At 59.1% G+C, this 12,694-nt stretch overlaps 2 protein-coding genes across 7 annotated transcripts in view; one reads left to right on the top strand and one right to left on the bottom strand.

The window, feature by feature from the left end:
* The window catches only part of HSPG2 (heparan sulfate proteoglycan 2), a 102,321-nt gene extending 92,766 nt beyond the window's left edge, over window positions 1–9,555 (top strand). For all 6 annotated transcript variants that reach the window (XM_057556141.1, XM_057556131.1, XM_057556126.1 and 3 more), the window contains 18 exons: window positions 44–160; window positions 819–930; window positions 1,701–1,845; window positions 1,930–2,029; window positions 2,175–2,284; window positions 2,406–2,514; window positions 3,082–3,180; window positions 3,568–3,789; window positions 4,080–4,324; window positions 4,669–4,840; window positions 4,935–5,057; window positions 5,144–5,200; window positions 6,955–7,030; window positions 7,113–7,191; window positions 7,318–7,388; window positions 7,587–7,670; window positions 8,081–8,184; window positions 8,332–9,555. In XM_057556141.1, coding sequence (XP_057412124.1) covers window positions 44–160; window positions 819–930; window positions 1,701–1,845; window positions 1,930–2,029; window positions 2,175–2,284; window positions 2,406–2,514; window positions 3,082–3,180; window positions 3,568–3,789; window positions 4,080–4,324; window positions 4,669–4,840; window positions 4,935–5,057; window positions 5,144–5,200; window positions 6,955–7,030; window positions 7,113–7,191; window positions 7,318–7,388; window positions 7,587–7,670; window positions 8,081–8,184; window positions 8,332–8,504 — 2,198 coding nt within the window. In that variant the 3' untranslated portion in view covers window positions 8,505–9,555. The remainder of the gene's footprint in view (window positions 1–43; window positions 161–818; window positions 931–1,700; window positions 1,846–1,929; window positions 2,030–2,174; window positions 2,285–2,405; window positions 2,515–3,081; window positions 3,181–3,567; window positions 3,790–4,079; window positions 4,325–4,668; window positions 4,841–4,934; window positions 5,058–5,143; window positions 5,201–6,954; window positions 7,031–7,112; window positions 7,192–7,317; window positions 7,389–7,586; window positions 7,671–8,080; window positions 8,185–8,331) is intronic.
* Window positions 9,556–10,096: 541 nt separating this feature from the next.
* The window catches only part of LDLRAD2 (low density lipoprotein receptor class A domain containing 2), a 42,925-nt gene continuing 40,327 nt past the window's right edge, over window positions 10,097–12,694 (bottom strand). The window contains 2 exon segments of the mRNA XM_007175174.2: window positions 10,097–10,140; window positions 10,265–10,447. Coding sequence (XP_007175236.2) covers window positions 10,097–10,140; window positions 10,265–10,447 — 227 coding nt within the window.

The following is a 12,694-nucleotide window of genomic DNA, read 5'->3' as shown; positions in this document are numbered from 1 at the left end:
CCACCTTGTGGGTGGCGTCTTGAACTGTGCTTTCTGCCTGCAGAGCGGGTGGTGCCCTACTTCACGCAGACCCCCCACTCTTTCCTGCCGCTGCCCACCATCAAGGATGCCTACAGGAAGTTTGAGATCAAGATCACCTTCCGGCCCGACTCAGCCGATGGTGAGCAGGGGAGGAGCTGACTGGGGGGGCCCGGGGCTGGGGATCTCCGAAGTCACTGCCATCAGGGTATGAGCCCTGGCAGCCCCCAGTCCTCAGCCTTCCCTGCCCCAGGGGCTCCAGGCCGGCCGGGCCTCCCCCTCTGGCTCTCTCATGCCTCCTCTTCTCCATTCCCTCCTCTGTGATACCTGCACCCAAGCCTCCCCCGGTCCCTCTGCCATTGATGCAGCAACCCCCAGTCCTTCTGTCCCATCTCCCTACTCCTGTCTCTGCTCCTTGCTCCTTTTCCCCATCTCTCACCCTTCCCTCCTCTCTCTCTCTCTCTCTCATCTGTCTCCTCCCACCTCTTACGGGTCTCTGACTTTCACTGTCCAGGCCTCCTTCTCTACTCGGGTGAGTCTCCGCCTCCCTCTCCTCCCTCAGGTAGACCCTGCAGTGTAAGTGAAGCAAATTCAGCTTCTTTCCAGGGGCTTCAGCAAGGCCCTTCTGCTTAGGGCACCATCCTGAGAGTGAGACGCCCTGGCTGTGTGGGGTGTGCCGGAGGGAGGGACAGCAGTTAGCGAGAGGAAAGGCTCACAAGCTTGGGCCATTCGTTCCGGGGCTGGGCAGACAGGGAGCCCGTAGCTGGACGGGAGGCCCTAACACAGCTGTGCCCGCCCAGGGCTGCTGCTGTACAACGGGCAGAAGCGGATCCCAGGGAGCCCCACCAACCTGGCCAACAGGCAGCCCGACTTCATCTCCTTCGGCCTTGTGGGCGGGAGGCCCGAGTTCCGGTGAGACCCTCGCCCTCCCGGTTTACAGGGGAAGCGGGGCTGGGGGACTAGATTGCGGGACTTTCGTCAGGCACGCACCACCCTGGGCTGAGTTGTACGACGGAGGTTCTGAAAGAAGGAGGAGGTGTGGCCGTTACCCTCGGTGACCCCCGTGCTGCCGGGGTCAGCACAGTGCGCCAGCCGGGTGGCGGAGGAAGCGGCCTCAGACTTGCACACAGTTGCGGCAGAAATACAGCGATGCTGAGTGTGTCCTTCCAGGGCGGGACTGCTGCAGGCCAGAATTCATTCATTCATTTATTCATTCAACAGTTTTTTGCTGAATACCTACTATGTGCCAGGCACTGATACAAACAAAACAAATCAAGTTCTGGCCCTTGTGGGAATGCATATTCTAGTTGGGGAAGACCAGCCACAAACAAAGAAGGAAAGAGACAAGGTCATCTCCGAGGGAGGAGTGCTCAGACGAACAGTGAGGCCAGGTGCTAGGCTGTAGGGCCTAGAGCCAGGGGCACTTGGAGCCCCGGGGGCTGCTCTGAATAAGCTCCCAGGGAAAGAGTGTAGGAGAAGAAGAACCCCTGGGGAGGTGCAGGGATAGGGTGAGCTGGGGGTGGTGATGGGGCGAGAGCGCAAGGCAGGGAGAGGAACTGGAGCAGGATGGCAGGGAATGGCGTCGCCACCTTTGCCCAGCCCGGGCTCCCTGCCCAGCCCTTCCCACAAACCCCATATCCACTCTCTCCCGCTCTGGCCCTCCCTCCCACCCCGCGGAGCAGGTTTGATGCAGGCTCGGGCATGGCCACCATCCGTCACCCCGCACCGCTAGCACTGGGCCAGTTCCACACCGTGACCCTGCTGCGCAGCCTCACCCAGGGCTCCCTGGTCGTGGGCAGCCTGGCCCCGGTCAACGGCACCTCCCAGGTGAGACCCAGCCCCGTTCCTCTATTCCTAGTCCCTCCCCACCTCCGCTCAGCCTCTGCCATTCCTGACTTACCCCCTGTCCAGGGCAAGTTCCAGGGTCTGGACCTGAATGAGGAGCTCTACCTGGGTGGCTACCCCGACTACGGCGCCATCCCCAAGGCAGGGCTGAGCAGCGGCTTCATAGGTGAACCCCCTCCCCACCTTCAGCCCTGGCCAGACCTCACCTGGCTGGCAGAGCACCTGGGAGGGCACTGCAGGGCGTGGGTTGGAGCTGGGCAGGCCTCCCAGCACCCCTGCCTTGGCTCATCCTGCCTGCCCACCCCCCCCAGGCTGTGTCCGGGAGCTGCGCATCCAGGGTGAGGAGATCGTCTTCCACGACCTCAACCTTACAGCGCACGGCATCTCCCACTGCCCCACCTGTCGGGACCGGCCCTGCCAGGTAACCCCACACCGCACACTCCCGGCCGCCCAGGCCGCTGTCCTCAGCCATGGCCGGCCCTGGTGGGGAGTGGGGAAGGGCCAGAGTGCTCTCGGTCTGACTTCCGGGGGCTGCTTTGCAGAACGGGGGCCAGTGCCAGGACTCGGAGAGCAGCAGCTATGTGTGTGTGTGCCCGGCTGGCTTCACCGGGAGCCGCTGTGAGCACTCACAGGCCCTGCACTGCCACCCAGGTGTGTAACCCACCCTCTCCATCACTGCCACTCCGGGCTCTTCCCTCTGCCCGTTGCTGCCCCGTCATATCCACCCCAACTGCTAACTGTACTCACCACACTCTCTCCATCTTTCCCGAGTACTTAACCACTCTTCCTGGATTCAGACTTCCATCACTGCCACCCTAATACCCACCATGCCTCCCATCTCTGCTACCCAAGCACTCGTCCCCCCTCACTGTACCCGGACACTCCCCCCAGCCCCAATCACTGCTCCCTGGTACCTACCACCTTCCCATCTGTTACCAAGGCACTCACCCCACTACCCACCACCCAGGTACAGTCTTTCAAGAACAAAAGAGTCACTCGTTCACTCCCCCCCTTGCTCTCTCCCTGCCCAGCCTCTTCTGGCCCCACCCTTGCCCGAATCCATTCCTCCTCCCCGGTCTCCTGATGCAGCCTTCGCAGGCTGGCCTGGCCCTAAGTAGCCAAGGCCCCCGGGATGCAATAGGTAGAGCTCTGGCATCAGGACCCCACCGTCTCCCAGGCCACCTCAATGTCCTCCTCATTGTCCTGTGTGTCCCCCAGAGGCCTGTGGGCCCGATGCCACCTGTGTGAACCGGCCCGACGGCCGAGGCTACACCTGCCGCTGCCACCTGGGCCGCTCAGGGATGAGGTGTGAGGAAGGTAAGTGGAGCTGGGCCTGAGACCCCCAGGGATCCCAGTAAGGATGGGAGAAGCTGGGCAGGGCATTCTGAGGCCATGACGGGCCCTATGAATGATAAAATTATTCCAGAGCCAGAGGGCCTCAAAGTCACCTGGCCAAGCTTCTGCCCAGCCTGAATCCCGTACACAAGGGCCCCAAAGGGGAACCCCATCTAACTGGAGATCCAGCCTGGTCTGTAGTGCTGGGGGCAGGGTGCTTCTAGGCTGTTGCAGCCATTGCCCAGCTGGTCCCGAGCCTCTAGGACTGGAGAGTGGGTTGGGCAGGGGTCCCAGAGGAAGCCTGCATAGTTGGAGCCCTCCCAGGACTCGGGCGTCCCCACTGCCCTGGCTGATCCGTGGCTGCTGCAGGTGTGACTGTGACCACCCCTTCCCTGTCGGGCGCGGGCTCCTACCTGGCGCTGCCTGCTCTCACCAACACGCACCACGAGCTACGCCTGGACGTTGAGTTTAAGCCGCTGGCACCTGACGGAGTCCTGCTGTTCAGCGGGGGGAAGAGCGGGCCTGTGGAGGATTTCGTGTCCCTGGCGATGGTTGGCGGCCACCTGGAGTTCCGCTACGAGTTGGGGTCAGGTGAGCACCGACAACAAATGCAGTTGAGCTGTAGGCACGGAGCTCCGTGCCCCCCTGGCCCTCCACACCCCCGGGAGGCGGGAGGAATAAATTCTGAAGTCAGACCAACCGGAGTCCCGTGTTCTTCACGTTGCTTCTCTGCGTGTGACCTGAAGCGAGTCTCTAGACCTCTCGGATTCCTCTGGGACACTGGGGGGCTGAAGGAGCTTCCCTGTCTGCTCAAGTTCCTGTAGGGGGTGGGGCAGGGCAGAGGGCCATCCGTGTGCCAACCCTGCCGGCGTCCTCCCCAGGGCTGGCCATTCTGCGGAGCTCTGAGCCCCTGGCCCTGGGCCGCTGGCATCGCATGTCCGCGGAGCGTCTCAACAAGGACGGCAGCCTGCGGGTGAACGGCGGGCGCCCTGTGCTGCGCTCCTCACCCGGCAAGAGCCAGGGTCTCAACCTGCACACCCTGCTCTACCTGGGTGGTGTGGAGCCGTCCATGCAGCTGCCCCTGGCCGCCAACGTGAGCGCTCACTTCCGCGGCTGCGTGGGCGAGGTGAGCGACTTCCAGACGGCAAGCGGGGAGGGTGGGGTGATTTCCCTCCGCCTGCAGCCAGCCCAAGGTGCTTGGGATTAGAGCCTCAGTTTCCTCCTCTGTAAAATGGGGATAATTACACCTGCTTTGAAGGTTGTAGTGAGGAGGGACTGCACTGATGGATGCTTCTGGCGCACAGTAGACCCTCGACTTTGGTCCTCCCCCCAGACCCTAGAAACCCACGTTACTGCTCCAGTTCCAGCCTGGGCTCCCAGCTACCCTGTGCTGCAGTCTTCTCTCTGCTGGTACACCCGTGCGTCAGCCTCCTGCCTTCTTCGAGTCCCTTACTGTCCCTATGCCCACAGGTGTCAGTGAATGGAAAGCGGCTGGACCTCACCTACAGCTTCCTGGGCAGCCGGGGCGTCGGGCAGTGCTACGACAGCTCCCCGTGTGAGCGCCAGCCTTGCCGCAATGGCGCCACGTGCATGCCCGCCGGCGAATACGAGTTCCAGTGCCTGTGTCGAGAGGGCTTCAAAGGCAAGGGAGCCCGGCCAGGCACTGGGAGGGAGGGGTGGGGGGTGGTCAGTGGCCGCTCCAGCCCATGCCCACTCGCCTCTGCCCTGGCCCAAAGGAGACCTCTGTGAGCACGAGGAGAACCCCTGCCAGCTCCGTGAGCCCTGTCTGCATGGGGGTACCTGCCAGGGCACCCGCTGCCTCTGTCCCCCCGGCTTCTCTGGCCCTCGCTGCCAACAAGGTAACTGCCCCAGCTTCTCTCCACCTCCCCCTTGGGGCGCTGGGGCCTGACACAGCCCACCGACTGGACCCTGCCTCTCCCCACAGGCTCTGCACATGGCATAGCGGAGTCCGACTGGCATCTTGAAGGCAGTGGGGGCAACGGTACGTACTTGCCGTGACCAGCCAGAGGAGCAGGCTTGTCCCTCCCAGGCTTTGGGTCCCTCAGCCCCTCTTCCAATGACCCCACCCCTCCATCCTGGCCTCTGAACAAAACAAGCCCAGGTGAGAGGCTCCCTGGGCACAGAGAGACAGAATAAGAAGAGCACAGCCGCACAGAGCTGGGTCCTGCCCTATGCTCACTGCCTAGTGACTTTGGGCAGGCCCTTGAACCACTTTCACTTCTGTACCCTCCTCTGTATTCGTGCATTCCAGCAACAGACATGTATGTGTGCCCATACTTGCCCTGGGAGCAGTAAATATAAGATGCATAAGGCAGGACCCTCATTCTCAAGGATTCCACAATCTGTTTAAAAGCAATGATAATGATTTGCAAAAATGAATATTTATTGAACATTTACAGGCCCTGTGCTAACTGCGTTATAGATACATATCTTATTTATCACTAATATAATAGGAGAGGTAGTGGCATAGTGGATAAGAGCCTGGGTTCAAATCCTAGCTCTACCACTTACTAGCTGTGTGACTTGGGTGACTCACTTAACCTCTCTGTGCCTCAGTTTCCTCACGTATAAAATAGAAAGAAGTAACATCCTTCCACAAGGCTTCGGATAAAATTTTGTGTGAGAGTAAAATTCTTTAATGTATTTTAAATGCTTAGAACAATGTCTGGTCCAGAGTGGGCACAGAATGTTAGCTTTTGTTAATATTATAGCAAAGACATAGGGTTGTTACAAGGATCCAGTTAAAAATTATGTTTGTAGCTGGATGTGAAACTTCCTGCATGGTGACTGGCAGATAGTAGGTGCTTGGTAACTGTTAGCTGCTAACTTCATCAGCTGGTGGAGGGTGGCAAAGTGTCGCCTACCCAGGTAGCTGCCAGGCCCCAGGGGCCAGCACTGGTGTGGGATGGCTTTGAGCAGGTAGGGCTGGGGATGTTATAGCCACACACACAGTGTGGACGATGCAGCCGAAAGGTCTGGGTTGCCATCCAGGCTTCCCACTTCCTGGGCAAGTCACTCATCCCTGAACCTGTCTTCCCGTCTGTAAGATGGAAGGAGTACAAATGTTCAGAACCATTTATGTGCCACCGACCTAGATGACCAGCTGCCCCAATTTGCTCAGGACTGAGGAGCTTCTGGGGACATGGGACTTTCAGAGCTAAAACGAGGACAGGACCCGGCAAATAGGGATGGTTGATCACCCTACCTGGACCCTACTGACTGCATAGAATGAAATACATAGGATTTCAAAGGAAATCAATTGTTCTGAAAGAAGGTTATCAAAATATTTGAAGTTTTTTGCGTCTTTATTAACGCATTAAATACAAGATCTAGTGTTAGGGTTAGGGTCGTTAGTCCCAACAGCTACCACAATTGCAATAAGCATAAACAATATTTTGAAATATTTGCAGCTACTGTAATGCAATAAGGAAATCTTCCATTGGTGACTGAGTCACAGGCCCTGCTACTCCTTCAGTGTGTTGCCTACCTGCATAACTAAAGGAACTGCCAACCTTCAGGGAGAAGTGAGCAAGGCTAGAACTGTAATGTTTTCGCAGCCAAGTTCGCAGGCCTCTGAATTCTGCCCCCAGCCCCCTTGGGTCTCCAGGGACTGCAAGTTCAGAGCCCTGCAGTAGTACAGGTCAGGGTGGAGGTGGGGGTCAAGGGCACCGATGCGGGATGGAAGCTCCACGCCGGTGAGCAGGTGTCCCAGCATCGCCGCCACTCCCGCGACAGATGCCCCCGGGCAGTACGGAGCCTACTTCTACGATGACGGCTTCCTCGCCCTCCCTGGCCGCATCCTCTCCAGGAGGTGAGAAGAGAGTCTGTGGGCCCAGGGTGGGGAACGGGAATCTGGGACTTCTGCCCTCTCACCCACTTCCCCCACACCACAGTCTCCCTGAGGTGCCCGAGACCATCGAGCTGGAGGTTCAGACCAGCACGGCCAGCGGCCTCCTGCTCTGGCAGGGCGTGGTAAGTGTGGACATCCCGCCCAGGATCTCAGGGTTCCCAGCCCCCTGGTGGCCACAGAAGCGGGAGAGAGGAAGGAGGAGGCCACAGCTGTCGGCAGCCCCCAGAAACCCTGTGCTTCTCTGGCAGGAGGTGGGAGAGTCCAGCCGAGGCAAGGACTTCATCAGTCTTGGGCTTCAGGATGGGCACCTTGTCTTCAGGTGGGTCCTGGCACCCGACGCTTCCTCTCCCTTCCCTCAGCCCCCTTACCCTTCAGTGGCTTCCCCTCCGGTCAGCCCCATGCCCCCCCCACAAGAAGCTGCAGCGCCCAGTGCCCCAGCTGCACGCCACCACCACCATCCCACACCCCCTCCAGTCCTGACCCCTGCTCACACCCTCTTGGGCCTGTGTGACTGCAGCTACCAGCTGGGCAGCGGGGAGGCCCGCCTTGTCTCTGAGGACCCCATCAACGATGGCGAGTGGCATCGGGTGGTGGCACTGCGGTAAGGGAGCCCCCCGGGCACTAGGGCGAAGGGCCCAGAGTCCTGGATTGGGGCAGGACGGCCCCCACCATGCGCAGGGAGGCAGGCATTGAGCTCTGGGGAGACAGAACTTGAAGCCAGGGTCAGGGGAGAGCCCTCCAGCTGAGCACAGACTTCCAGGGCAGGACAGAACTCCGTGGGGGGTGGGCGCACAAGCACCCTAGGGGAGGGATGAAGCCTGGGTGGGGTGCTAGGAAGTTGTGTTTGTGGGACCAGATCTCTCATCCAGCGGAGGGAGGGGCAAGAAAGAACTCTGGGAGCGGGGGGCACACTGCTCTGACTGAAGTCTCTGTAGCAAAGGCAGGGGGCTCTCACTGGGTTGAGAAGGATGGGGGATCGGTGGTGAGGGGCCTGACCCTGTTCCACTGCAGAGAGGGCCGGAGAGGCTCCATCCAGGTGGACGGAGAGGAGCTGGTCAGCGGCCAGTCCCCAGGCCCTAACGTAGCAGTCAACACCAAAGGCGGCATCTACGTCGGTAAGTCTTGAGCTCGGGCCTCGGTGCAGGCCTGGGGCCGCTCCTCCGGGTGGGGGAGGGCCCGGGGCTCCCGCAGAGCTACAGCACGGGGCCTTCCTCCCCCCCACCTCCTGGAGCTGACAGGCACCCCCCCTCCCTTCCCCGCAGGTGGAGCCCCCAACGTGGCGGCGCTGACCGGGGGCAGGTTCTCCTCGGGCATCACGGGCTGTATCAAGAACCTGGTGCTGCACTCTGCCCGGCCTGGCACCCCGCCTCCACAGCCACTGGACCTGCAGCACCGCGCCCAGGCGGGGGCCAACACGCGCCCCTGCCCCTCGTAGGCACTGCCTGCCCCACACGGACTCCCGGGCAGCGCCCCAGCCCCACAGCGTCGACTATATTATTATTAATATTATTATGATGAATATTTTGTAAGAAACGGAGGCGATGCCACGCTTTGCTGCTACTGCCCTGGGCTGGACTGGAGGGTGGGCACGCCACCCCACACACACAGACACACCTGGGCAAAGCCACAGGCTGCTGGGCAGGGCGGGTCGCGTGGGAGCAGGTGCCTCAAAGGCTCACCAGGACTTGGGGTCGGGCACGGTGGCTGAGCAGGCTCAGAACTGCCCCCACCAACAGAGCCCCCCAGGGTAGTGCTGGGCTGCCCGTTTCTTCAGCCCGCGGGCAGCCCTCATTTCTACAGGAGCCAACCTCGGCTTCCGGCCTGGGGCCTCACCAGCTACCCGGAGCCGAGGGCATCGCAGTGGCCTTCGCCACCCTCCTCCGGGTTGGGAAAGCTCTTTAGTGCTAACTGTGGTGCAAAAGGCAGCTCACCCCTGGGCAGGCAGCCCCCAGCCCTGCCAGCCCATGTCCCAGCCCCCCTCCACCTCCGCCTAGCCAGCCAGGCCACCTGCCCCTGGCAGCCTCCCCCCTCCCACCAAGCCCTCCTTGCCTGCATCCCTCCCACCCCACACCTAGCCCAGGGCCCCTGCCCTGAGGGGCTGCAAGGGAAAGCCCACCCCAACTCTTACCAGGAGCTGCTACAGGCAGAGCCCAGCACTGAGAGTGTCTCCCTGCCTGCGCCAGGCCACGTCCCCCCACTGATCTGGAAGTGAAGGCCCAGGGCACATGGGGGGAGGAGAGCATTGGTGGTCGGAAAGAGTTAATGCCTTGGGTAGGGGAGCCGGGACTCATGACTGGGAGGGACAGGAAGGGGGCATGACAGCCCTGCCCCATCTGTGGGAGCCCGAGGGCCCAACTGGGGGCAAGCGCCCTCCCCACCAGCAGCCCCCAGATGTGGGTCCGGGGCGCCTGGCCTCTGTGTCCTAGAAGGGACCCTCCTGTGGTCTTTTTCTTGATCTTTCTTAATAAACGGTGCTATCCCCGCCAGGGCTGTCTCCTGTGTCTTTGACTACGACTGGACTCGTGGTACCTGAGGGTGGGTTAGGATGGGGCAAAGCAGGGCAGGTGAGGTCTGGGAGTGAAGCAAGGCAGCTTCAGGTGAGCGAGGCCCCTGCTCCCTGCCCTTCGCTGATCCAGCCGAGTGCCAGTCACCATGCAAGTTGCAGGGTCAGCTGCCTCCTGTGGCCTTCACCACGACCGTGTGAGGCAGGAATCATCCCATTATCCAGAGGAGCAGACTGAGTCTCAGAGGGTTATATGATCTGCCCAAGGTTAGACAGCCCTGTGGGGGGCGGGGGCAGAACCCAGGGACTGTCTGACCCCAGAGCCCACTCTCCTTCCTCTGATGCCCACAGCCTCTCTAAGGATGACCCCCATGACCCTGGAAGCCTGGCTCACTCAGTCACAGGCCCCCAGGGGCCACCTGGCCAGGACATGTGTAACAGATGGTGCACAACTCCAGCCCACCAAGCCAGCCGGCTGGAGGAGCAGCAGCACGAGAGGAGGCCCGTGAGGAGGCCAGCAGAGGCTAGGAACAGCGAGGAGGCCAGCGCCACCCCCGCAGCCTGGGGCCTGTAGGAAGAAAGAGTCCACTCAGGCCTCAGCCTGGGCCAGCTGCCCCCACCCATCACTGGAGAGGGACAAGTGTGATCTCGGCGGGAGGAGTGGCAGCGGGTGATAACCAAGAGCCATCTACCTTCCGGAGCTGCATCCTGTCATGCAGGGTCCCGGCATGCTGGGGGACTCCGCTCATCTGCAGTCCCCAGGGGGCCCGCAGACCCACGAGCTGGGGGAAGAGTCAGGGGCCGGGAGGTACCATCATCCATACTCCCTTCCTGGCTGGGCACCGGAGAGGGACCGGCAGTGGGAAATAACAGCTCTAACACATGGAGATCTGCCCCTTGCAGGGTATGATTATGTCTCGTTTAATCCTCCCCAAACCTCTTAGTGTTAGTATTTTTATTTTACAGATAAGAGAAGTGAGGCACAGAGAGGTTAAGTCACTTGCCCAGATCACGCAGCTGGAAGTGACAGGGGTGGACTTGAACTCACAGTCTAGCTCCAGGGGCTGCAGTGGATGAATGGAGCTACTTCTCAGGGAGTAATGCTGTATTGAGCATTTGCTGTGCACCAAGCCCATGCTCTGCGCTGGACCCTTCACCCACAGGATTTCACTTAAAGTTCATGACAAATCTGAGAGGTTAGGTTTATCGTCCCCAGTTTACAGATAAGGAAACGGAGACATAGGGAGGTTCATTCTTCCACTCATTTGATGAGTATTTTTCAGTCACCTGCTACTATACCCCAGGCATTACTCTAGGGACTGGGGGATATGACGGTGAGCAAAATAGACAAAAACGTCTCCATGGAGCTGGCATTTTAGTGTGAGGCAACACAAAACACAAATTCTACCGTGTGTCAATGGAGATAGGTGCTACGGGGAAAAATTCAGCAGGGAAAGGGACAGGGCATGTTGGCGAGGGGCAAGGTTGCTATTTTTCTTTTAATTGAGGTAAACTATACAAAACAAAATTTCCCATTTTAACCATTTTTAAGTACAGTTCTGTAGTATTAAGTGCATTCATATTGTTGAGCAACCATCAACCCCATCCATTCTCAGAACTGTTTTCATCTCATAACACTGAAACTCTGTACCCATTATTAATAACTCCCCATTTCCCCTCCCCCCAGCCCCTGGCAACCATCATTCTACTTTCCGTCTCTTTGATTTTGAGTACTCCAGGTGTCTCATATAGGTAGAATCACATAGTGTTCGTCCTTCTGTGACTGGTTTATTGCACTCAGCATAATGCCCTCAAGGTTCATCCATGTTGTAGCACGTGTCGGCATTTCCTTCCTTTGTAGGGCTGAACAATATTCCATTGTGTGGACATACCACGTTTTGTTTACCTGTTTTTCTTTCAGTGGACACAGGGTTGCTTTTCTTTCTTTTTTTTTTTTTTTTTTTTTTTGGCCGCACAGCTTGTGGGATCTTAGTTCCGCGACCAGGGAACCTGTGGCCCCTGCAGTGGAAGCGCGGAGTCCTAACCACTGGACCGCCCAGGGAAATCCCAGGGTTGCTATTTTTAAACAAAGGGGTCAGGAAAGAGCTCATGGAGAGGGTGAGGGTTAAGCCAGGACCTGCGGGAGGCAAAGGAATGAGCATGTAAACCTCTGGGAAAAGCCTTCCAGGTAGAGGAAAGAGCTAGTGAGAGACCAGCAGCAGGACAAGACTGGAGCGTGGAAGGAGCTGCCAGGGGCCGGAGTGGAGGAGCTGATGGAGCAAGCGGGCAGGTGGGAGGAGACGGGCCAGGTCACTCAGGGCCTGGGGGCCCCTAGGAGGCTTGTGTGGGCTGAGTGAGGAGTGAGGAAGGTCCTGCACACAGGAGTGACACGATCTGACTTAGTGTTTTAAAAGGCTCCTCTGGGGAATTCCCTGGCGGTCCAGTGGTTAGGACTCCACGCTTCCACTGCTGGGGGCCCAGGTTCAATCCCTGGTCCGGGAACTAAGATCCCGCAAGCTGAGGGGTGCGGCCAAAAAAAAAGAATAAAATGCTCCCCTGGCAGGAGAGCTTAACTCCCTGCTAGTGTGTGGGCTGCGCGTGGTGACTTCCTCCCAAAGAGGACAGTGTGGAGAGAGGAGACAGAGTAACAGCGGAGAAACTGACAAACACAGCCTCAACCCGGTGACCAAGGCCAACATCAACATCCGTGGATCATGTTGGGGAGTGATCGCGTTGGTTTGGCCTGGTGTGCACTTGACCTCTGTCATCTTCCTCCTCATAACCCACGACTGCAGTCTTATCATGAGGAAAACGTCAGATTAATTCCGACAACACTGATGGCTTGGTTATGGGCTGAGAGGGAAAAGGGAGTAAAGGACCGCTCAACCGTTTGGGCCTGAGCAACTGGAATTCAAAGCTGCCACTGAGTGAGAAGGGGACACGGGTGAGGAGCAGGACGCAGGGCAGGCTGTGGATCATGAGTTCAGTTTGGGGCAAGTTAAGTGTGAGACCCGCCTGCACAGCCACGTGGAGATGTCAGGTGGGGAGGTGGTTATATAACTAGTGTTCAAAGACGAGTCCAGCTGGCAATATGGTATAAAGGAGAGCGGGGAGGGAACGGG

The sequence above is a fragment of the Balaenoptera acutorostrata genome, chromosome 1 (assembly GCF_949987535.1).
Source record: "Balaenoptera acutorostrata chromosome 1, mBalAcu1.1, whole genome shotgun sequence".
Classification (NCBI taxonomy): Eukaryota; Metazoa; Chordata; class Mammalia; order Artiodactyla; family Balaenopteridae; genus Balaenoptera; species Balaenoptera acutorostrata.
This window is presented reverse-complemented; position numbering and strand designations above follow the sequence as displayed.